Source organism: Narcine bancroftii, chromosome 14 (assembly GCF_036971445.1).
Source record: "Narcine bancroftii isolate sNarBan1 chromosome 14, sNarBan1.hap1, whole genome shotgun sequence".
Classification (NCBI taxonomy): Eukaryota; Metazoa; Chordata; class Chondrichthyes; order Torpediniformes; family Narcinidae; genus Narcine; species Narcine bancroftii.
In genome coordinates this window covers 66,126,756-66,152,973 of record NC_091482.1, presented here as the reverse complement: position 1 = coordinate 66,152,973, position 26,218 = coordinate 66,126,756, and the positions used below count along the sequence as shown (strand labels likewise).

Sequence of the window (26,218 nt, the reverse complement as noted above, 5' to 3'; positions counted from 1 at the left end):
TAGGAGTGGGATGCAGAACTGAAATGGTTGGCCACTGGGAGGTCAATATTGCTGGTGTGGATAGAGCGAAGGTGCTCAGCAAAGCGATCTCCCAATCTGCGCCAAGACTCTCCAATGTAGAGAGGGCCACAGAGGGAGCACCAGATGCAGTCAATCAGTCCTGTGGATACACAAGTGTTTGAAGGTCTTTGGCATGTGGGTGTAAAATCTGCTAGCTCCACTCACAGCACTGGAAGTCAGGATTAAATGTGGATTTCTGGAGCTATGAAGCATCAACACCATCTGCAACAGGACTGTACTCATCCTACATTGGAAGGGCATTTGATTATTAGTGAGCAATACACAAATGAGTTTCTCCAGCACATTGTTGTTTTCAACCCCAGCATCTGCACATATTCTTCTTTCACTCCTGATTGTTTGGCATTTGCATTCACAGAGCTGATGCAGACAGAAATGCACCATCTCCGAACATTGAAGATCATGTCTGACGTCTACAGCAAGGGGATGTCAAAGGAGCTGCAATTTGAAACCTCGACCATGGAGCGCATCTTTCCCTGCCTGGAGGATCTGATAGACATTCACACGCAGTTCTTCAGTCGGATTCTGGAGAGAAAGAAAGAGTCTCTGGTGGAAAACAGTGACCGCAGTTTCATCATTAAAAAGATTGGGGATATTCTGGTGAATCAGGTCAGTAAAGTCACATTGACCTATCAGGTCAAGTTTTTTTTCAATGTGGACAGTCACTGGCTCTTGGCCAATTGATCACCCAGTTACGCTAATCCCATTCTTATCATTCTTCACCCAATTCTGCCATTCACCTGCACACTAGGGGTAATTCACAGTTGCCAGTTATTAAATTGAATCATTTATTGTCAAGTGTACACAGCTTCAGAATAAAAAGTCATCAATTTTAAACAGAAAAGCAGAAAAAAATTCTTTAGCCAGAGGGTTGTGAGTCTGTTGAACTTGTTGCCCTAGGTGGCTGTGAGTGAGGTCGTTGGGCATATTTAAGGCAGAGATTGACAGGTATTTGATTGGTCAGGCATTCACAGGTTATGGGTAGAAAGCCAGGGAGCAGGGCTGAGTGGGTGAATGGATCAGCTCGTGATTAGAATAGTGGAGCAAACTCTGCTCCTTTATCTTGTGATTGATACCATGAAAAAGCTTTTTTTATGTACTATCCAGGCAAGTCAACCTTTGCATCAGTGGTTCTCAACCTTTTTCTTTCCACTTTAAGCAATCCCTTACTAATCGCAGAGCACCGGTGGAATAGGGAATACTTGAAGTGGTAAGTGAGCTCTATGTAGCTCAGCAACAAGAATGAAAACACAGTTACAATAAAATAAAAGTGGTGGGTAGAGAGTTCAAGAGCAAAAAGTACAGTTAAATAGTGCAAGACATCATCACCAACCAATGAAAGTCCATTCAAGATCCTGATAACAACAGGAAGGAGTCTGTCCATGAATCTGGTGATGCATGTTTTCACTTACATGCATCTTCTGGTGTGTCTGGGTCGGGAATTGACCTTCCATTCTGAAGAGTGAGTGCAACTGTTGATTATGGAGTGGCGTGGCCGGACACAACCCAGCATCTGTGACGAGACACCTCTGTCTCATCTCGGCTCCTGATCCTTACTCATGAATCTCTGAGACTGTTTGGATCAGGCCTGCTGAAGTTGTTTCACCAGCTCAACAGTAGTAGCAGAGAATTAAGCTTCAAATGAACCTCAAAGCACAAGTGCCATACTCCCTAACAATGTTACTGTATATATTAAGTTGACCCCCCCCCCCTCATTTTTGGCCAAAATATCTGATATTTTCAAGTGTATCAGATGTAAAAATCAAACCCCTCCCCCTTCCTTCCTATTTATGACCCCAGCTGTCCGTCCACTGCCTATCAACACCTCGACCAGACTCTTGCCCAGGCCCCGGTCACTCCTCACCAGAACTCCCATTGTCCTGACCACAGACCCTCACCTAGACTCTGGCCACCCACCCAGTTATCCGACGCCCCGAACGTGGACTTACCACCCAGTCCCAGCCAGCCACTCGCTAATCTGAATTTGCGTTGCCTTGAACGATGCATACTTACTACGGTCAAAAGTAGTATGCATGTAATCGTGCACCCCTAAATTTTACCCTAAAAAATTGATCCACAAAATTTGACGATCACACAAGTACATCCAGTCATTGCTTTTATAAAGAAGCATCTATTTCAAGGTGTAGATCAATAGATTTTCCTTAGAGATGCTGGAATCTGGAGCAAAAAAGAGACCAGTATGTCACATGACCTGGTGTCAGTGCAGAAAATCTTTGTGACTACAATGGGTCACTGGGCGTAGCACTTGGCCTTGGGTTGAACGAGTCTCTCCAATGTCTTGGCCAACATTTATCCTTCCAATAAGATCACAAAAACACATTATCTGGTCATTATTACATAACTGTTAGTGGGAGCATGTTAACTGCAATATGTCTGCTTTTCTCATTTTACGAATGCTTCTGAGCGCCATGTTTTTGATATATATCTCTCAGTTAGATGTTGCTAATTTCATTCCAAAGCGGGTCAGCCTTTATTCCTGTCATCTGATGCTTTATTTGACAGTTCTCTGGGCCCAGTGCCGAGCGAATGAAGAAGACCTATGGAAAATTCTGTGGCCAGCATAATGATGCTGTGAACTTCTACAAGGAACTATTAGCACGAGAGAAGAAATTCCAGGCATTCGTCCGGGTGAGTGCCAGTTACGCTCACCTGAGAGACTGACGGTGAAGAACGCAAGCTGTTTGATTTTTGCCTGCTCGATCCTTGTTCTAAAATGTCTCATTCTTACCGTTCCAGAAAAAAATGTCTAGTTCCATAGTTCGAAGATTAGGGATCCAGGAATGTATATTACTGGTTACACAAAGGATTACCAAGTACCCAGTGATTGTCCAGAGAATTATCCATCTTACCAAAGGTAAATTGCTAGTCACATGGTCATACAGAAACGTAACCTCAAGCCTAGGTTTTAGCAATGTCGATAAAGGGTCCCCACCCGAGACGTTGACTGACCATGTCTTCCCACGGACGCTGCCTAACCCACTGAGTTCCTCCAGCAGCTCATTGCTTGCTCCAACCCTATGTGTCCATCGTGACCCAACAAGTAGCCACCTCTACCATCCCATTTGTCAGCTCTTGGTCTTTAGCTGTCAGAGGGCTGGTGCTACAGATGTGCACCTGGACGCTTCAATGTAGTGAGAATCTCTGCCTCCACCTGCATTGTGTTCTAGATTCCAACTACCCTCTGGGTTTAAAAAACCTTTGGAGTCCCACCAAATCTCTTACCTCTCATCCCAAACCTGTCATCGTTTTAGACTTTTCGCTGCATAGATAGATTCCTACAATCTACCCTCCCTTTCCCCCTCAGAATTTTAATTTTTAAACTTTAGTTATAGCACGGTAGAAGTCGATTTCACCCATTTAACCCCAGTTACACACAAGTTGACGTACTGCCCCATACGTTTTGAAGGGTGGGAGGAAACTGGAGCAACCGGAGGAAGCCCATGCAGACACAGAGAGAACATAAAAACTCCTTGCAGACAGCGCTGGATTTGAACCCCGATCACAGCCGCTGGAACAGCATTGTGCTAACTGCTACACTAACCGTGCTTCCCTCTGAGTGAGAAACTGCTTGTGTTTTTCCTACCAAGTTGTCTGATTGGATGGAGAAGCCATTCACTCTGACCCTCCCTGCTCATTGCTCTTTGCAGAAAACGAAGATGATTACACTGACCTCACGAAGGCACTGGTGATGATCAAAGAGGTGATTGCAGCAGTGGACCACAAAGTCAACGAATGTGAGAAGAAAACCAGACTCCAGGAGATCCACAGCAGGACTGAGACCAAAGCCATCATGAGACTTAAGAGTGGTCAGATGTTTGCGAAGGAAGACTTGATACGGAGGAAGCTGGTGCACGATGGACCTGTCACATTGAAAGCAGCAGCAGGAAGACTAAAGGGTACAGAATCCATTCCATTGCATAGTTAAAGCCGGGGTAGAGTGGGAGCAGGTTGGGTTACACAGAGGCCCTTGACTCATTGACAGTGAATTGTCTAAGGACTGGAGTAAAAACAATGCTGGGGAAACTCAGCAGGTCAAACAGTGTCCTTTCTATAACAATATATAATCGATGTTTATCAATTTCTTTATCGATACCTTGATAAAGGGCTCAAGCCCGAAACATCATTTATGTATTTTTACCTTTGCTGTTTGACCTGCTGAGTTTCTCCAGCATCATGTTTTTGCTTCAGTCACGGTGACTGCAGAATGTCTGAGGACTGCGCTCTGTAATAGAATAATGATGAATACACCTCCCACATCCCAGAGAGTTAGGTGTGAATTTGGCATGGTCCTACCGAGTGTTTGGAGAATTACATCAGCCTCACCTGCCGGGCTGTTCATAATTTTCACTGGCCCTCCTGTAATTTACAGATGGGCAGTTATATCACTATTTTAATAGGGAGAAGATTGTTGGTCTGCAAGCCCTAACAATCGAGTGATTGCCTTGGCAAATTTCTCATTTAAATAACTCAAGATCAATCAGCAAATTCCTTCCTGAAGCTCATCATAGCTTTTTGTCAATTAGTAGAACCAGAGATCATTACAGCACAAAAAAACAGGCCCCTTGGGCCCTTCTAGTCTATGCCGAACTAATATTCTGCCTAGTCCCACTGCCCTGCACCCAGTCCATCACCCTCCATACCCCTCCCATCCATGTAACTGTCCAATTCTTTTCTTAATTGTGAAAATTGAGCCCGCATTCATCACTTCAGCTGGCAGCTTGTTCCACACTCCCACCACTCTCTATGTGAAGAAGTTCCCCCTCATCTTTCCCCTAAACTTTTCCCCTTTCACTCTTAACCCACATCCACTGATTTGTATCTCACCTACCCGCAATGGAAAAATACCATTGCATTTATTCTGTCGATACCCCTCATAATTTTGTAAACCTCTATCCAATCTCCCCGCATTCTTCTGCACTCCAAGAAATAAAGTCCTAACCTGTTGAACCTTTCTCTGTAACTCAGTATCTGAAGTCCTGACAACATCCTAGTAACTCTTCTCTGCACTCTTTCTCTATTGATGTTTCCTGTAGTTAGGTGACCAAAACTGCCCACAATACTCCAAATTTGGCCTCACTAATGTCTTACACAACTTTACTATAACGTTCCAAATCCTATACTCAATATTTGATTTATGAAAGGGAATATATCAAAAGCTCCCTTTGCAATCCCATCCTCCAGTGACACCATTTTTCGGGCTTTTTTTTCCCAGATCCCTCCCCAGAGCCATACCGTTTACCATGTTTGTCCTTCTAAAGTGCAACACATCACTCTTGTTCCCTCATTAAATTCCATCTGCCATTTTTCAGCCCATTTTTCCAGCTGGTCCGGATCCTTTAAAAGCTTTTAAAGCCTTCCTCGCTATCCTCTAGGCCTCTAATCTTTGTGTCATTTGCATTGGTCTCATGTTCACCTGTGATTTGGTGACTGAACCTTGTGACATAATGTTCACCATGTAACAAGCAAAGATGTATGTGGCTTTCCCGGTGATTTAATATGGAGATCTGTGTCTATATTCTTGATTCAAAAAGGAAATAACTGCATATGTAGGATAACACAACCCTCTGATTCTTTCCTCAGTTTCTCTCTCCCAAACTTTACTTTCTCACTGTAAGACCATTCAGCCCATCGAGTCTGCATTCAAATCATGGTTGATGTATTTTTTCTTTCAACCCCATTGTCCTGCCTTCTCCTATAGCCTTTGATACCCTTACTAATCAAGAACCTATCAACCTTTGCCACAAATATTCCCAATGACTTGGCCTCCACAGCCGTCTGTGGCAATGAATTCCACAGATATCACCATCTTCATCTCTGCTCCAAAGAGTCATCCTTTTATTCTGAGGCTGTGCCCTTTGGTCCTAGACTCTCCCGATCTAGAGTAATCTTTAAAGGATGCTCATTCTGACACTCACAGACCAGACAGCAGTGAGAGTGATGCTAAATATTTGCACTGGTGGGCAAGTCTGTGCTTATTAACCACTTACTCCTTCCCTTTCAGAAGTCCATGCAGTGCTGCTGTCTGATATGCTTGTGTTCCTTCAAGAGAAGGATCAGAAGTATACTTTTGCTTCTCTGGTAAGTTAGAATTTAATTAAGAACTTATTCATTTTCAGTTCCACATCACTGCTGTGTTAATGATTTCATACTCCAGAATATCTCCCAAGTTATTAGCTGGTGAAATGCAGACAATGTATGGCAAGATTCACAGTCCATAGAAGATTATAGCATAGAAAGGCCCTTCAGCCCTTCTAGTCTGTTCCGAGCTATTTTTCTGCCTCGTCCCACTGACCTCTTCCCATAGCCCTCCATATCCCTCCCACACATGTACCTGTCCAAATTTTTCTTAAATGTGAAAACTGAGCCTGCATTCACCTCTTCAACTGGCAGCTCGTTCCACACTCCCACCACTCTGTGTGAAGAAGTTCCCCCTAAACTTTTCCCCTTTCACCCTTAACCCATGTCCTCCACTTTGTATCTCACCTAACCTCAGTGGAAAAAAACAACTTTAATCTATTCTATCTATACCCCTCATAATTTTAAAATACCTCTCTCAAATCTACCCTCATTCTTCTACGCTCCAGGGAATAAAGTTCTAACCTGTTTATATGTACCCAGCAAGCTCCTGCAAGGACTAAGCTGATACCAACCTATCTACTTTTCTGAGGCTAATCAGGAGATAAATAGTGGCAGGGATAATAGTCCCATGCCCTGCATTAGAACAGTGCCACATGGTACTTCTCAGCTGGAGAGAGTACACAGATTCTTGGTTTTAAACTTGGCACAGAGCTTCCCATAGTACATAACTAAGGTGTTGGGGTCCCTGTTTTTGAGTTGAAACTCTTTAAACTCAGATCGACAAGTGGTATCCTTGAGTCGTAACTGGCGTTAACCAGTGAGAAACAGCCATCGGTATTCATTAGCTCAGAGAATGAAGAACTGTCACCAAGTTTAATCTGGAATTTCATGCTTGTGTTTTTCAATAGCTATGTGTGTTGAAATTCACAAAAATGTTCATTGATGCAGCCCTGAGAGATTTGTTGCAAGTGTTGTTCTTAAGAGCAGGAGTCAATTCTTCAGTCTCCTCAGACTGAGACGTTACTGATTCAGATGAAGGGTTAAACAGAGGTTATGCCTGCCTGCTTCTTTTTTCATTTTGTAATATTTTATTGATCATTTTAAATATATTTAACCATGAACAATCAGACCAAGTGTAAAACATCAAGAGAATCCCCTCCCCTCTATACAAGTCCTATTAAACGGAGAAAGAACAAAGAAAAAGAAACACAAAAAGATCATCTCATGGTCAGTGCGAACAGGAAAACATATGGAGACACGATGATTCCACAGGGTTAAAATCTTTACAGAGGTCGACTGTCTAGCCGCTAGCGATCGTAACCCTGTATTGGCACCAGTGAGGTACCTGTATGCTCTAAATAAGGTTGCCAGATTTTTAGGAAGATGTTATATCCCTTCCTGAGATTGTATGTGACCTGTTCAAGTGGAATGCAGCTATTCATCTTTGAAGACCATGAGGAGATGGGAGTCAGACGTCCATGTTACTGCTTTGCACTTCCTGGCCACATATTAGGCAATTTCTGTGAATTTAATTGGAGGATGAGTTAGTGATCTACCCCCCGCTCCCCCCCCCCCCCCCCCCCCGTGGGAAAGTTCCCCAGAGACAAAGCTCTGGGTCGACTGGGAATGGAACTCCTGTGATCTTGGTTAAGGTGTCACAGAGGTCAAACCAGAAGGGCCTCACCTTCATGCAAAGCCAGGTAGAATGTAAAAAGGAGCCAACCTCTACACCACACTTAAAACACATCTCTTATAATTTAGGTTTATATGGTATAATTTCTGTGGGGTGAGGTACATTTGATGGAGAAAATTATAATGGACCAATCTATACCTCGCATTGATAGCAGCCAACACACATCCCTGACAAAGATCTGACCAGAGTTATTCGTCAATTGTTGTGTCTAAGTCTGACTCCCATCTTACCCTAGATTTATGCAACCTGGCCTTGGGCTGTCAACGTTTGATACTGCAATGTTAAAGGGCTGGTTATGTCGAAAAAATGAGATCATTCTGGACTTGCTGATGAGCAAACTTAAAATAATTAAATAGAAGGGAAGTCTAGGAGTCGCCCATGACCCTAACATGTTCCAGGCAAGACGAGTCAATCAGTTTCCTTTACAGAGTAATCTCCCTGGCAGACTCTCGTCTGACAGTTTTATGGAGATCTCAGAAAAGAAGGCATTTTTATTTACACAGCTCTATATTGCATCCAAAGAAAGCCTGGAGTTTGGTTACTTTTTAAGGTAGTTAACTTTGCATGGCACAAGGAGAAACTAATGTAAATCATGTGCTTCATAAAGTTCCTCATCGAGGTTGATAACCTCATGAGGAAAGGTGAATAGTTACTCTTTTTCCAAGGGTCAGGGAGTTTAAAACCAGAGGGCAGAGGTTTAAGGTGAGAGGGGAAAGATTTAGAGCAAACCTGGGGGACTACCTTTCTATGCAGAGGGAGGTGAGTGTGTGGAATAAGGAAGCAGGAGCAATTCCAACATTTAAAAGACATGTAGACAGGTCTGTGGATATGGAGTGTGGGGAAGGATATGGACCAAACAGAGGCAAATGGGTTTTGTTCAGGTAGACAATTTGGCCCGCAGGACTTGTCGATAAGCAGTGCTGACCCAAAATGTTTCTATTCATGGATGCTATCTGATGCACTTGACTTCCTCCCAGCACCTCATTGTTTGCTCAAGATTCAGGCCTCAGTTGTTTGTGTCTCTATATTTAAACTTTGGCTTTTAAGCAGACTGTTTGAAGTTGGTTAACTGTGTCAGCTATCAAGCCTCCGATGCCTTGAGTACTCAAATCCACACTGTGACTGCAGTCCCGTTCTGAGAGGGACCATTACTGCTTGAAGCTGATGCGAAATGGAATCAAGGCTCTACCTCCTGCTTCAAGTAGGGAGGGGCAAGGTGGGTGGGTAGGGAAAAATTGTTGTCAGGAGGAGCAATGGAGTTCATCAAATCCTGGCCAATGTTTAATCCTCACTCAACATTGACATTATTATAGTCCGAGAGGGAATTTGTGGGTCACTGGATCCAGAGTGGTTGAGCACCTTCATGTGGCTGCTGCAATTACAAGGACCTCCCAGTGGCTAACTACATCAGTTCCACACCCCACTGCAACGCTGACCTGTCTGTCCAGGGCTTCGTGTATTGCCAAGTTGAGGCCACCTTCAGTTTGCAGGAATAACATCTTGTCTTCAATTTCGGCACTCTCCAACCAAATGGCATCAATATCGATCACAAGGCATAGGAACAGAAATAGGCCATTCAGCCCATTGAGTCTTCCCACCTTTTAACCATGAGCTGATCCATTTTCCCAATCAGCCCCGCTGCCCGCCCCTCTCCCCATAAACCTTGGATGCCCTGGCTAATCAGGAACTTCCCAATCTCTGTCTTCAATGATCCAGGCCTCCACAACCGCCTGTGGCAACAAATTCCACATATTTACCACCCTTTAGATGAAGAAATTCCTCTGCATCTGTTCCAAGAGGACACCTTCCAATCCTGAAGTTGTGTCCTCTTTTCCTAGACCCTCCCACCGTGGGAAACAACCTTTCTACATCAACTCTGTCCACGCCTTCAACATCCAAATTCTCCTAAATTCTAACAGGTGCAGGCCAAGAGCCGTCAAACGTTCCTCATATGACAACCCTTCCCATTCCTTGTGAACCACCTTTGTATCTTTTCCAATGTCAGCACACCCTTTAAATTTAAATTTAAATGTTTTTTTGTTTTGTTTTAATTTAGACATAAAGCACGATAACAGGCCATTTCGGCCCATGAGCCCCTACACCCAATTAACCGACACCTCTGGTATATTTTGAATGGTGGGAGGAAACCGGAGCCCCCAGGGAAAACCCACACAGACACAGGGAGAATGTACAAGCTCCTTACGGACAGCGCGGGATTCGAACCCGAGCCCCAATCGCTGGCACTATAGCGCCTTTGCGCTAACTGCTATGTCAACTATGCTGCTTTCTTAAATGAGGAGCAGTAATCATTAACTGCTCACCATACTCCATGAGGTCTCACCAGTGGAAGAAACGTTAAAGTGGAGGATCGTTAATGACTGTTTTTAATCATATTCAGCGAGCCCCTTTAAGGGCAGCATGAGCTCAGTCACCTGGTACATTGTGACGTCGTAATCACAGCCCAGGGCGCGGGCTGGAAGGGCTGCTGGAGTCAGAGAGAAACCTGATGACACCATTTCCCCATGGCTGCCCCGCCACGTGGCGATACAAGCGGGGCCGGATCGCCATGAGGATGTGCATCGCCACAGCCTCAACATCACATCCCTGCGCTTGTATTCTACACCTCTTGAAATGAACGCCAGCATTGCATTTGCCTTCCTCATCACTGACTCGACCTTCAGGCTATCCTACACGAGGACTCCCAGGTCCCTTTGTATCTGGGAATTTTAAATTCTCCCCCATTGAGAAAATAGTCTACCCGTTTATTTTTTCTAGCGAAATGCATGACCGTACACTTTATGACATTGTATTCGCTTTGCCACATCTCTGGCCGTACTTCTATGCTCTTGGTTGTCAGCAGAACAGAATTTTACATGTCTTCCACTGTTCGTTCCCCCATTTCAAATTGGTTTGGGTGACAGGAGAATAAAACCAACTGAGGAGTGATGTTGGAATAGAAGGAGTAAGCTCCAAGGACCGATCATCTTCTCCCCATGTCCACTTTTCCTCCTACCCTTCAAAACATTGGGGCTGTAAGTGAATTGGGGTATTTAGGCAGCTCGTGGGCTGGAAGGGCCCGTAACCGTGATGTACATCTAAATTAAAAATTTAAAAGAGGGAGCTGTGGACAACCATCTGTACTGAAGCAAACCCAGATTTCCTACAGTTGCTATTTCCATAGCAACTGCACTTCCTATAATGTTTGTGGGCAGTTTGTAATTGTGCTGTGAGGTAGCCTGGGTCAACTACGTGACAGTTCTGTGGTGGAGGCCTTCCTGCCACGAGTCAGAGCGAATGCACAATGATCCGCTTTTCTCTGGCACTCTTTGAAATTATCCTGAGCTTAAAGAGCCTGGGGGGGAGGTCCCAACCTCCGTGACCTCAGCACAATATGGACTGTGGAAACCTCTTGTCTATCAGACCATCCACCATACTGCTTCCTGCACTGGCACTGGCCCTAGACACTGACATCTCTGCATCCGACAATTGGCTCTTGTTCACATTTATTGTCAAGATGCAGCGATAGAGTTTATTTTGTGAGCAGATCAGCTAGATATCTCATACACAGAGCAACAAGTGAGTCACCGTACAGGAAGGAAATCAGTTGGTAAAGGACTGATGTGAAGTTCACTCAGGAGATTGATAATGGCTGGACGGAAACTGTCCATGAATCTGGTGCTGCGTAATCTCGCATTCATCAGTCTCCTTCCCTACAAATTATGCTGGCTGCTTTTCCAGGGCAATGGCTGGTATAGATGGAGGTGTGTGTGTATGTGTGATGGTTTGAGCCGTGTTCAAGATTCAATATTTCTTTATTGTCGTGTAATAGTACAGAACATGTAATATTACATGAATTTGCCTTCTGCCTGCCATAAGGCAAAGAGTTGCCATTAGTGTTGCTCAGTGCCCATTACAGTACGAGACAAAGAGAAGCAACAGAGAGTCCCTTCAGAGTCACTGGGTGTCCGTGGATTCACCTCTAGTATTCGATCCATTGGCAACCTGAGCTCCAGATCCAAACCTCTGATATGATCAGGAAGCCCAAAGCCCTTTGGGAGCCCTTTTTGCCCTCTTGAATCCCGTCTCCGATACCTGGTTCCCACGAGACAGTCTCCCGCAGCCCAAGCAGATCCCCTGACTTCAAGTCGCCAGCAGCCTGTGTGAGTCCCTCAGCCACTTGTCTGTTACCTCAGTCACTTCTCCTCTGCTAATTCACAGCCATCTGTAGTTTTTCTTGGGGTTTTGGGTGGAGCAGTTCCTGTCCCATTCAGTGATGCACCCTGACAGGATGCTTTCAATGGTGTATTGGTAGAGTCGTTTTTAAGGGATGCTGGTGCGAAGCCAAATTTCCTCTGGAGTCTAGTGGACTCTCTTGGTCATTTAACATGCATACTGCAAGGAGTTCTGGCTATTCAGGGCACACCCCAGTTTCATCTATTAACCCTGGAGAAGGTGTTCATTGCAACTTGTATCTTTCTAAAATCGCTTGACTGATCAGCTCTCAGTGGATGGCCACCAGAGAGCCCAGTCCCCTCTCACTCCACCTCATCTAGGCAAGCACTCTCATTTGACATCCCCCAGCCCCCTAGCTCGCATTGTTGTCCAACTCGTGGAGCCATGCAGCACCAAAATAGCCCTATTGACCCAACAAACCTGTGCTGACCACAGGTTTGCACCCATTCAAACTGATCCACCATCAGGCTCCTTAACAATGAACTCAACCAGAGACTCCTTTAACGACTCCCACTTTGCACATATTTAATATAGGTCAAGTACCCCTTATCCGAAATGCAGGGGACCAGAAGTGTTTCGCATTTTGGAACACCATTTAAGAAATGCACTGATTCACTCAGACTCATGCATTCACATTACAATTCAAATATTTACAATTTCACAAATTAACTGAAGTAGGCATTTCTAGAAAAATCCACTCAATAATGCACAACTCACGCCCCATTCTCCGATTACATATTGTCATATGGGACCACGGACGAAAAATGTTTGGGATTTTTGATTTCAGATAAGAGGTACTCGACCTGTACTGAATATTTATTTTCCATATTGCACAGTTTATTTACATTTCTCTCTTTTGTGGAAGTAACTTTACTTGAGGAGAGTTTTTTACACTACTGATAAGTAGAAATTCTGCCTGACCCACAGGAAAAAGAATCTCGGGGTTGTTTGTGATGTCATGTATGTACTCTGACAATAAATCTGAACTTTGAACTTTGTTCTCCCCCACAATGCCCACGGCTCCCCGCCTGCCAAGTTCTGCCATTTGCCTGCATTCTGGTGAAATTCTTACAGTGGCTGATTTCCCATCTCACCTGTGCGTGTTTGGGATGTGGGGGAAAACCGGTGCACCGGGGAGAACGTGCAGACTCCACACAGACAGCGCAGAGGTCAGGAATTAACCCGGGGACTCTGGAGCAGTTAAGCAAGAACTCTGTGGCTGCCCGTGTTGTGTCCCACCCCCTCCACCCCCTCTCCCCTGCTGCACCCATTGACGTGTGTTGTTCTCGCACCCGTGTTCCAGGACCAGAAGTCGACCGTGGTGCCGCTGCATAAGCTCATTGTGCGTGAGGTGGCACATGAGGAGAAGGGGCTGTTTCTGATCAGCGCCGCGGCCGAGGAGCCGGAGATGTACGAGGTGCGAGCAAGCTCCAAAGAAGACAGGATGAACTGGATACATCTCATTCAACAGACCACAGACACCATGTAAGTGCTTGGTGAAGGGAGTCTCGGATGGACCACCCCGAGACTTGAATAAACAGCTGATAGCCCTTTGTCTTTGTGTTTTTACTCCAGATTGATATCCCATCCATCACTCACCAGCCCATTTCCTGCTCGCTCTCTCTCCTACCTGGTTCCTTATGCCATCATCACTTACCCACGTACAATCACTTCTTTATTGTCTAACACTAGTGGGAGTGAGGGGTACAAAGAAGGAGTTCAGTAACTCGTTCTCTACACTGATCCCCACTCAAAGCATACAGAGTGTTCATCCCATTTTTATACACCTTCAAGTAAGGATCCTTGGTGTTAGTTAATATCTCACTGCAGCAGAGGGAAGTCAGTTAGAAAGCAGTCACATTCTCACCCAAGTTACAAGGCAACTATTCTCACCCAACTCATTAATCCTTCCTTAAGCATATTCGTTAAAATCATTCTTTCACAGCTCCTCAGCCCACCCATTACCCACCAGCCCATCTCGTCCCTCCCCACCTCCTCTTTACTTCAACTATCTTCCTTTTACATTCTCAGTCCTGATGTGGGGTCGCGACAGTTTTGACAATTTTGTTTTGAGACGTGCAGCATGGCCCAGTTACACTCAATTCACCTTCAATACCCAATATGTCTTTGAACAGTGGGAGAAAACTGGAGCCCACAGAGGAAACCCACGCAGACACGGGGAGAGCGTACAAACTCCTTATAGACAGCGTGGGATTGGAACACGGGTTGCTTGCATTAAAACAGCTACACTAACCGTGCCGTCCACTTCCCACTCCCACTCCTCTCTGAAAGCCCTTCCCCCCCACCCCCACTCCGTCTGCAAGTCCATCCCCCCCACCCCACTCCTCTCTGAAAGTCCATCCCCCCCACCCCCACTCCTCTCTGAAAGTCCTTCCTCCCACCCCCACTCCACACTGAAAGTCCATCCCCCATCCCCACTCCTCTCTGAAAGTCCTTCCTCCCACCCCCACTCCACTCTGAAAGTCCTTCCCCCTACCCCCATTCCATTCTGAAAGTCCTTCCTCCCCACCCCACTCCAATCTGAAAGTCCTTCACCCCCACCCCACTCCGTTCTGAAAGCCCTTCCCCCCACCCCCACTCCACTCTGAAAGTCCTTCCCCCATCCCCACTCCACTCTGAAAGTCCTTCCTCCCCCCACTCCACTCCTCTCTGAGTCCTTCCCCCCCACCCCCACTCCGTTCTGAAAGTCCTTCCCCCCACCCCCACTCCTCTCTGAAAGTCCTTCCCCCATCCCCACTTCAATCTGAAAGTCTTTCACCCCTCAACCCCACTCCTCTCTGAAAGTCCTTCCCCCATCCCCACTCCTCTCCAGTACCATGTGGCCTGCTGAGCTCAGTTTTTGCTCCAGATTGCAGCGTCTTTCTAGTGCCTCTGTATCTTCCTTCCCGTTTTTAGACAGCTTCTCTCAGGAAATTGTCCAAGTGACATGACCTGGTGCTGGAAGGAGTATTTTTAATTATGAGCCATCATCCAGAGAAGAGGTGGAGCTCCAAGAAATGTACTTATGGACCTGAAATTTCATCCACTCCAATATCAGAAATAAGAGTAGGGGGTAAGTCATCCGGCCCGTCAGGTCTGCTCCGCCATTCAATCAGATCATGACAGATCTGGCTGTGCACTCAGCTCCACTGACCCATCTGTTACCCATAACACTTACTTCCCCTATTCTGCAAAAGTATTTCTAAATGAGGCAGTCTCGACTGTTTCCTTGGACAGATTCACTACTTTCTGGGAGAAGCAGTTCCTCCTCATCTCCACCCTAAATCTTCTCCCCTGAATCTTGAGGCTATGTCCCCTATTTCTAGCCTCAGCTGCCGGTGGAAACACCCTCTCTGCTTCTATCTTATCCATTCAATTCATAGTTTTGCATGCGATCAGAACCCCTTCATCATTCTAAACCCCAGTGAGTATTGTCCCATTCCCATCAGTGGTTGGTCATGTCAGCTCTCGTTCTCTCATTGATCATTGCTCTGAAGAACAACCTTCAATTTTTCCCGTCCAACAGTTCCACAATGGCAAGGCATTGCACCAACACTGGACAACAATTTTTTTAATATTTAAGGTTTGCTTCCTGAAAAGAAAATTGAGGATTATGATAGACAACCTAAAGTTGAACACAAAGATAATTTCAGGTTTGCTGTATCATGTTGGTTGGAAAAATATTAAATTAACATTTATTGAATTTAGCATGTTTAATCGCAAAATGATGCTGGCACATTGCATTAGTTCAACTGACCTAAAAATGTTTTGCCACTGATTTTTGTTTGTACTCAGCATCTGATGCCTCTCATGTCAGTGTCCAACAATAGTTGGCTAGCATTGATGGATTTCAGTTGCCCTGATACCACTTTTCCATGGTCGCAATGTCCTGGTGAAACCTGTCACCGTGTTCGTCACTGACTGCACCAGGATCAGCCGGGAAGAAGACCAAGTGTGAATGCAGAAAATTAATTTTCAATGACATGGTGCATTTCATGGTTTGGTATGCTTTTAGCATGTTAAAAATCTGACAAGAAATCACAAAAATATACCTAAAAAATTGCTATGTAATGAAAAATTTGGTGATCAGCAGTCCAAAATCCATAAAATACTGCAAAATCCTTGTTGCTTTCAACTTTCTCTGCTGCGTCTGGCTTTGCTGGCTCTAGTTTTCCATCTTGTGTGGGTAAGGGAGCATGCTCACAGCTCCTTGTTAAATACACTCTGGGTGAGGCTTCTTCCCAGTGTCAGTGGATAACTGCCAAGCCAACCCAGGTCACCAACCAGATACTGGCTTATTTCCTTGCTGTTCCCCATGGTCCTTGCTAGAGTCTTGTCTTGCATCAGGCTGACACCCGACCTTTCGAGACCTCCTGTGCAGAGGAGAATGGACCCTGTCGTGGGTGCTTGATAATATACAGTAAAACCCTTGTGATCTGCAATTCAAGCAACTGACAGCCTCAAGCAACCGGCAAAAAAAAATCACTAAAATAAATTGGTAAAATATACGGAAGTTTAAAATTGGTGTGCCTTGCTGTTAATTTGCCAATCATACATCAGGGAATCTCAAGCAACTGGAAAATTCACTTATCTGGCATCTACCTATCCTAATAGGTGCTTGATGCCAGGAATAAAATGATCTTCTGTGCACTCCTCACTCTCACTTCTCTTGCAGCCCTTCATTTCAAAAGACACCGGCCTTTCTCCAGAGACAAATTCTGGCCACGCTCTGGTCAACTCCAACACCTGAATCTTTTGTTCTGCTTCCTCCTGCAGGGTGCAGGACGAGGATGAAGGGATCCCAAGTGAGTTGGAGGAGGATCGGCGGCAAATAGAGAGCAGAGCCAAAGAGCTGAAAGGTACTGCTGATTTTATCGGCTCGTCCAAGCCAGAAAAATACCCTTGTGGGGTTTAAACTGAGTGGGCTGGGAAACACACGCTGTAGAGGCTGGGAGAGTGGAATGGACAAAGAATTTCTGGAGGGACACAGCAGGTCAGAGAGCAGCCATGGGTAAAACGTTTTGGGCCTGAACTCTTCATCAAGACCAGAAGGAAGGGTTGATAGTATATGTTTATAGAGGGGGAAAAAAAGCTAAGGGAGGAGCCGTGAGGTGATAGGACAGAAAGTGTGAGAGGTGGAGAGATGGGTAGAGACCACCAGGAAGAGAAAAAGGATAGGGGAATAAAAAAATGTACAGGAATAGATGAAGAAGAGATGGAAACAGTGGAAACAAGATGAAGGTGGGGGGTTATCTTAAAATTAGGAAAATCATTCTTCATGCCAGTAGGTTTAAGGCTGTCAAGGAGGAATATGATGCATTATTTCTCAAGGTTACGTTTCTCCTCACCCTGGAAATACCAAAACCTACTTCTTTGAGCACTTCAGCTCTGTCCATCCCAATAGCCTGGGTCTCCATGTGGCCACCCATTTCAATTCCCTGGCTGGCATGTCTGTCCATGGTCTCATGCCCTGCTAGACTGAGACCACTCACCAATTAGAGGAATAACACCTCATCTTCCTTCTGGGCACCCTCCAACCGGAGAGCATTAACATCGACCTCTCCAGTTCCGTAAAACCATCACCCGACAATCTTCATCCCCCTGTTTCCTTTCCTCAAGTGCTCTCTCTCTCTCTCTCTCCCCTCCCCCTTTCCCCCGTCTCCTTTCACAAGCCAAAATCAATTCTCACCTGTCCTCTTAACATATCCAATCAACACCTTGTTGGTCTGGACTCCTCCCCCTCCCATTCTTCCCCCTTACCTGAAGAAAGATTCCAGTCTGAAATGTCGGTAATATATCTTTCCCTCCTATGGACACTGTGAGCCCGTCCTCCAGCATTTACTGAGTGTTTTTGACACCTCTCAACCATTTCTGCAATGACATGTCCATCCTTTGCCTTGACCATGATTCGGGTGAGGCTAAACGTAACTTCCTTTCGTCCAGATCCGAAATGTTGCCTGACCATTTCTATCTTTGGATGCGACCTGACTATTTCTATCTTTGGGTGCTGCCTGACCTCCTGAGTTCCTCCAGCAATATGTCTGCTCTCTGCAATAAGATGGCTTGAGTTTAATTGAAAACTTTTTTGTTTTAAAACTGTTAATATTTGGACATTTTAACTGGAGTCTATTCTCTCCACAATCACAAATTAAGGTAAAGTGAGATATGGTCAAATAGTTATTGTCTTTTTCCCAGGATAGGAGAATCTAAAACTAGAGGACCTATCAAAAGATGTTTAGATAAGTACAGATGAAAAAAAAGAATTATTTTTAATAATTGGGCATTTCGGTATCACTGTCCACTGTCACCCCATCCTGAATTATTTCAAGTGTAGGACAGCAGCTCTTACAGGGAGATTCCTCTTCATTTTATGTGACCAATACTCGAAGTAAAAACTTGATTTTTTTTCTTGTTTAGGTTATTATTTAAAAGAATCAAAATTCTTCTTGTGTTGCCACCCACTCTTAAATACAATGATTCAGATTATTGTTAGTTAGTCATCAATGCAAGTTTAATCCTGCATCTAATACTCTGCCTGTAACTGGACAAAGATTCTCCAACCTATTTTGCCGAAATGGCATTTGAGAGGTTTCTTAAATCCTTGAAAGATCTCTAGTTAAATTAATATGTTTGTTCCCCCCCCCCCCCCCCCAACTTTCCACATCTGGGTGAGTTCCATAAAGTCAGTGTTCACCCAGTACTTGGTCCATGCAACCTGCCCCCTACCCTCCACCATTAAATATAGATGTGTTCGTTGAATTTTATTCTTCAGTTATATTCTTTTGCAACACAGAAAAGCTGCAGGAACGAGATCAGCAAATCCTCTTGCTGTTGGAAGAGAAACTGAGGCTGTACAGAGAAATGATGGAAGCCACTGGGCACGAGGAGGCATCGCAGAATCTGATTACAAGATCTTTCTTCCGAATGAATTCAGAGGATGCTCCAAGAGGAGAGTCACTGCTCAAGGATGCAATGAAGGAAGGTTGGTGCAAGGGGCGGCTGTCCGTGGGGGTCAGATCATCAGTGTGTGCTCAGGAGCACGGAACGAGACTGTCCTTGTTCAGTCCATGCAGGCCCAACAGATCCTCCTCTAAATCTACTACCCTGAATCTTGAGACTATGTCCCCTAGTTCAAGTCTTCCCCACCAATCTTATCAATGCCTTTCATAATTTTGTACATTTCTATAAGATCCCCTCTCATGCTTCTAAATTCCAGGGAATACAGTCCCAGACGACTCAGTCTCTCCTCATAGGCCAATCCCCCTCATCTCTGGAATCAATCTGGTGAACATCCTCTGCACCACCTCTAAAGCCAGTACATCCTTCCTCATGTAAGGAGACCAGAACTCCACATAGTTCTCCAGATGCGGCCTCACCAGGACCTTGTACAGTTGCAGCATAACCTCCCTGCTCTTAAATTCAATCTCTCAAGCAATGAAGGCCAACAGTCCATTTGCCTTCTTGATCATCTGCTGTACCTGCAAACCAACCTTTTGCGATTCAGGCACAAGGACTCACAAGTTCTTCTGTACAGCAGAACACTGCAATCGTTGGCCATTTAAATAATAATCTGATCTTTCATTTTTCCTTCCAAAATAAATAACCTCACATTTACCAATATCTGCCAGACTCTTACCCACTCTCTATCTCTCTGCGGACTCTCCGTATCCTCTCACGATTTGCTTCTCCACTCAATTTAGTGTCGTCAGCAAACTTTGATACTGTCCCCTCTTACCATAACCATATAACCGTTTACAGCATGGAAACAGGCACAGATCATTAATGTATATCGTAAACAGCACTGACCCCTGAGGCACACCACTCTCCACTGATTGCTAAAATAAAAGATGGTACATGGGAAGAATTTGTGAAAGAGTGAAATATAGTGGATATTAATGCATGTAAAAAGTGGGTGAGGAGTTTATTAATTCCAGGAAGATGAAAAGATGTGGTCTGTGCCTAAAATGAGCAGTTGCCTCCTGCTCCAAGCCTTGCCCTGGCATCAACCAGGGGCTGTAGAAATAGCAGAACACCAGATGAACTTAAAATAGTCCCAGTCAGTTAATAAGCCAGCTCTGAAAGTTGGCAAAGTTCAGTCCCATGAGAAAATTCTTGAATTCCCATGATATTTGCACGTCTCATGCCATATCGTTCTGTTTATTGATCAACATCAGAGTTGTGTCAAACCAACCAGCATTTCCACATTTTTACTTTAAATGGTGATGTGCCGCTTGTGGGTGGAATTCTCATTCAAGCAAAGTATTCAGCTGCATTGGAATTTTTCTTTTGTTCCCTGAACACGGGCACATTGCCCTCGAGAAGCTCCCAGTGAATCCCCCCCACCACCCCCTGATTAATGCAGTCAATCTGCTGACTGTACCTTGAAATTGCTCTTGTATAGGAGCATCCAGGTTTCAGAGCAGATGAACTGGCTTTCAAGATATCCCTACAAGTTAGATATCACTGAAAAGTTCGCTTCCTGAAAATGAAATGAGGAACATGATAGACAATTTCAAGCTGAACGCAAAGAAAATATCAGTTTTGCTGTATCACGTAAGAAGTTGGAGAAAAATTACATCAACTTCTATTGAATTTAACATGATTAATCGCATAATGTTGCTGGCACATTGCGCTAGTTCGACTGACCTAAAAATGTTTTGCCACTGAATGTTGTTTGTAAACAGCATCTGATGCCTTTCCTGTCACTGTCCAACAATAGTCGATCGGCATTGATGGATTTCAGTTGCCCTGATACCGTTATCCCATGGTCGCAACGTCCTGGTGAAACCTTACCCCATGTTTGTCACTGACTGCACCAAGATCAGCAGGGAAGACGTCCAAGCGCGAATGTATAAAATGAATTTTCAATGATGTGTTGTATTTTACGGTTTTGTATGTTTGAAGCTAGTTGTCAATCGGGTGGATGGAGTTTGGTGCTCTGTATTTGCCAAGAAAATTCTCAACAACATCTTTAAATGCCATAATATGCCATATTGCACGACAATGTTCAGTGCGAGTCCAAATGATTAATTATTCTGGTTTGCTCTATTAGTGAACAGCAGGAAAGTACATGACAGGTAAAAACATAGAAATGCTGGAGGAACTCAACAGGTCTTGCAGCGTCTATAAGAGGTAAAAACATTTCAAGCCTTAGCCCGTCCTCAAGTCCTTCTCAGGCCCAAAACATTGGTTATACCTCTCCATCTCCTGTGGATGTTGCGAGACCTGCTGAGTTCTTCCAGAATTCCTCAGTTTTTAATACAATTTCAGCATCTGCAGACTTTTGTGTTTCACCTCAAGTACACGGCTGGGTTCAGAGTTAAAATGAGCAGATGCAAATATCCCAACAATTGTCCTCCTGTACTTATTTGCCATCTTTGTCACTGCACAACTGCCCAAGGTACTCTTGCAGGGGTCTGGCCATGCTAAGCCAGGGCAGTGATGCAGCCAGCTACTCTGCTGCCCCAATGCTCCAGACCTGACCTCCACTGCTCTCTGTCTGGAGTCTGCACGCTCTCCTGTATGGGTTTCTGTAGAAACTTGCCAGGGTTTCCAATAATGTGCCAAATCTCTGCAAGCTCCTGAGGAAGTAGAGGTGCTGACGTGCTTTCTTCAAGATGCTATATGCCCACAGCTCGGCGGGCAGCAACCCCCTTTGAAGAAGACCGCAGAGCCCACCTCACTGACAAAAGACAAAGGGGGAAAAACCTAACACCCAACCCCAACCAACCAATTTTCCCTTGCAACCGCTGCCTGCCTGTCCCGCATCGGACTTGTCAGTCACCAACGAGCCTGCAGCAGACATGGACATACCCCTCCATAAATCTTTATCCGCGAAGCTAAGCCAAAGAAAGAAAGAAGAAGAAAAAAAGATCTGTGTTGGGTCCAGAAAAGATCCTTCAAGATAGTGACTTGGAAGAACTTAAATTTGCTTGCCCTCTCCACCTCTGGAAAAGAAAATGGGATTTGTCTTGATGTTCCACTCAAGAGTGAGCTTCCACGTGGTGTGAGGGTTGGAGATGTGTCAGAGCAGTGGGGCCTCATCATCACCAGTGGGCATTTTAATCCAGGAGTGATCAAAGGAGCAAAATTGGTGATTGATCTGGATTGAGGAGATGACAGAGATGGGGAGGGTTGCGGACCTGGAATGATCCAAGATCAGAGGCTGAGGTAGTCAGCATCTCTCCTGATTGGCCATTGCCCCCTTGTTCATCGTTGGTGGAAAGTGCAGGTGTTCATGGGGATTTGTCTGGGTAGCCCAGTCCATGATTTTGGCCATTCCTTCAGTGATATCTGAGTCAAACAGCTGGGGGTCCCTTCCTGTTAGACTCTCAGACCCAGCTCACTTTCACCTCCTCTGACAGCAGAGGTGAGCAACTCAGCCCCCCCCTCCTCCATCTCTGCTCTGTTTTTGAAGAAGGTTCCTTTTAATATTTGTGAAACATGAAAGTCTGCAGATGCTGTAATTATGGTAAAAACACAAAAATGTTGGAGGAACTCAGCAGGTCAAGCAGTGTCCTTGATATATAAGCAACAATTCAGGCCTGAGCCCTATAGAGCTGTGAGCAGCTGGGAGTGCAGAGTGGGAGTGGTGAGGGAGATTCTCGCTGAACTGCTTTTGAAGGGAGGAGGAGAACTCCTTCAGGTAGGCATCCCTTGCAGTGGAACGACTGAATGGAGTGAAACATGGAAGTCTGCAGATGCTGTGATTGTAGTAAAAACACAGAAATGCTTGAGGAACCCAGCAGGCCATGGAGCATCCATAGGAGGTAAAGGTGTATGGCCAAAGTTTCAGGCCCAAAACATTGGTCATAAATTTTAGCTCCTGTGGATGCTACAGGACTTGCCGAGTTCCTCCGGCACTTCTTTGTTTTTCCTGTTCATGTTTCACCTCAGCACCAAGTTTTTCCTGCACATTCCATGAGAAGTTGATGTTAATGCTATCCAGTTGGACGGGGCCCAGATGGAAAATGTGGTGTTGTTTTCCAATTTGCAGGTAGTCTCAGTCTGTCCGTGCATGAGACCATGGGCAGACCTGTCAGCAAGGGAATGGGATGGGGAATTGAAATGGGTGGCCACTGGGAGATCCACGCCATTGCAGCGGACAGAGCCAAGGTGCTCAACGTAATGATCTCCCATTCTGTGTCCAGTATCTCCAATGTAGAACAATGGGAGAATCGGATGCAGGAGATGACACCCACAGTTCAGTGAGGGAGAAGGTGTGGGTGCAAGTGGAACATCTCCTACGGTCACACTGGAAGCAGCCAAGGGGAAGATTGGTGGGGAGGGAGGAGTGGACAAGGTGTCAGGGAAGGAGCGGTCCCTGCAGAAGGTGGAGAGGGGAAGAGAGGAATATGTGTCTTCCTATCACCATCTTTTGAGACTGTGATGCCTGGTTCAGCTAAAGTGACATCATCTACCCTGCAAGAATTTTGTATTTCTCAGTGAGATCATCTCCCATTCTTTTAAACTCTATACAGACCGAGCCAACTTTATCTCCCCTTACAGCAAAACTGTTCTTATCATTTGTGACAGATTGAACAAAGGCCTGTGCTTTCAAAGCAGGAAGCAGAGAGAGACAGAAGCTGATTTCCCTTGTACTTTTCAGATGTACTGCAGCCTGTCTCAGGAGATAGGAGAGAGTCATCTCTTCTGTTTCTCTTGCAGCCAAAAATGTTATCTGAGGAGAAAACATGGTTGCTTTGTTTGCCCGGGAAATACTAAAAAGGAGGTTTATTTCTGCCGAAACAAATCAAATCTCAATCCACAATCTGTGAACACTGAAACAAGCTGGGAAGATGCAGAGAGGGAGGACCAGCAAACGTTTTATTCGTTCATGATTATCAATGGCCTTCCTCCCTCCCCCCCCCCCCCCCCCCCGCAATTTCCTTCCAGTTCTTCAAGTCATTGAAGTGAATATAGAGTATTTTTTTAAATAAGTTTTGAACGTCGCCAGTGAGCACAGCTAATCTGGACCAAAGGAACAGCAGTGGAGAATAATGTGATCCCTTCTTTATCGTTGGAAGGGCATACCCTAAACCAGTATTTCTCAACCTTTTTCTTTCCACTCACATCCCACTTTAAGTAATCCCTAGGCCATCGGTGCTCTGTGATTAGTAAGGGATTGCTTAAGGAGGGATGTGAGTGGGAAGGGAAGGTTGAGAACCACTGCTCTAGACCCAATTATTACTGAAATATTTTGCTTGAAAAATTGTCATTGGTCCATTTCCTTTGGAGTTATGAAACCCTGCACATAACGAGTCAATTAGGGACGATTAAAACAGTGGTCTTCAAACTTTTTCTTTCCATTTTATACCATCTTAAGTAATCCCTTACTAATGACAGAGCACGTATGGCATAGGGATTGCTTAAAGTGGTATGTGAGTGGAAAGAAAAAGGTTGAGAACCACTGCTCTAGTCATTATACAATTGGACCAGTAATCTAGAGGCCATGGATGTGAGTTCTCATCCCAGCACTGCAGCAGGTTAAGTGAATCCAGAGTAAAAAGTAACCAAGAGGTTATTGTCAAGTTTATTTTCATCTGAATTCAAGTTCAACAGTGTTTTCTGGTCCTCGATGCAGAAACACGCAAACACAGACAAACAATACACATGCAGGACAAGTATTATATCTATATAAATAAATATTGTTTCGTGAATACGATGGTTAGTGTGAGCAGTTCCTTTGGTCATTCAGCTTTCTCACTGCCCGCGGGAAGATTGCAGTTGCGTATTGTAGTCTCCTCTCTCTCTCTCTCTCTCTCTCTCTCTCTTCCCTTTGCCCTCTCTCCTTTCGCAGAGCCGAAACCAATTCTCACCTTGCCTCTCATCATATCCAATTAGCATAGGATTAAATTTTGTCTGTTAGCCTGTATTCCTCCCCTTCCCATTCTTCCCCTCTTTCTCAGCCTTCTATCAAGATGCCTGTCTCTCCTTGAGGAAGAGCTCCGGCCCGAAATGTCAGTAATATATCTTTACCTTCTATGTGAGTCCAGCTGAGATCCTCCAGCATCTTTGAGTTTTTGTTGTAGTTGGCATCCATCTGCTTCTCCACACAAACGCAGCTCGTTTACAGTCCTCTAAGGAATGGATCCCACAATGATCCCTATTGGATTCCTCACCCTCTCTTGCTTCTGGAGATGTTCAGGTGGTCCTCCAGTAGATACAGCACAGGGTTTGTGCCGAGTTTGTACGCCCCACCTGAAAGTCCGCTGCACGACTGAGGGTGTGCTGTACTGTCAGAACGGCTGGTTTTGGATGAGACATTAAATCAGTGGATGCAGGATGTCCCAGAAGTTTCATTGTCCTTGGTTGATCTTGCTAAAAATAAATTACTTTTTGTTATGATATTGTTTGTGGGATCTTGATGAACACAGATTGGTGGTTAAATTTGAGTTGTTTTCCTTGGAGTGTCACAATGGAGGAAGTCCTGATAAAATTGAAAGCCATTGATAAGATAGACAGACAGAATCGTTTTTTTCCCCCCCTTGGGTAAAAATGTCTCATGCTGGAGGATATGGAGAGGGAGTTAGTTTCTTTACACAGAGAGTGGAGGGTGCCAGGAATAGGCTGCCAGGAACAGGAACTGAAGCATATACCATAGTCGCACGTGAGTGGCTTCCAGATAGGCACATGAATGTACGGGGAACGGAGGGACATGTAGCAGAAATCCAGTTTAATTTGGGTATCGTGTTCGGTGTGAGCACAAGGGTCAATCGCCTGTTCCCTGACTGTGTTGTTGAATTTTGCTGCACTCCAACACCGTCTGGTAGAGGCTGTTGAGCCCTTGGGGATTTCCTGAAGTTGTGGAGGGCCAGTAGAAAAATTGTTTCTTTCCCACAAGCCAGAAAAAAGTAGCAGGGATCGTTTTGTCACTAATAATGGAAGAGTCAGGACAATTTGATAGCTTTGATCATACAGTAAAATCCCTATTATCTGGAATTCAAGCAACCAGCAAAAAAAATGTTCAAAAAATAATGTAAATAAAAGTGTAAAATTATAAAAGTAAATATTCGCTGAAGTAACACATAAACCGTTGGTGATGATGGGAGCAAATATTCAGCCAGCGGAAGGAGGTCCTTGGTCGGGCTTTGCTTGTAGCAACTGTTTGAATAA

At 44.9% G+C, this 26,218-nt stretch overlaps 1 protein-coding gene across 8 annotated transcripts in view; it reads left to right on the top strand.

Moving 5' to 3' along the window:
- akap13 (A-kinase anchoring protein 13) overlaps window positions 1-26,218 on the top strand; it is a 396,122-nt gene that overhangs the window by 352,158 nt on the left and 17,746 nt on the right. For all 8 annotated transcript variants that reach the window (XM_069912032.1, XM_069912031.1, XM_069912029.1 and 5 more), the window contains 8 exons: window positions 437-687; window positions 2,602-2,727; window positions 2,836-2,953; window positions 3,747-3,995; window positions 6,101-6,177; window positions 13,407-13,588; window positions 16,880-16,962; window positions 18,897-19,085. In XM_069912032.1, coding sequence (XP_069768133.1) covers window positions 437-687; window positions 2,602-2,727; window positions 2,836-2,953; window positions 3,747-3,995; window positions 6,101-6,177; window positions 13,407-13,588; window positions 16,880-16,962; window positions 18,897-19,085 — 1,275 coding nt within the window. The remainder of the gene's footprint in view (window positions 1-436; window positions 688-2,601; window positions 2,728-2,835; window positions 2,954-3,746; window positions 3,996-6,100; window positions 6,178-13,406; window positions 13,589-16,879; window positions 16,963-18,896; window positions 19,086-26,218) is intronic.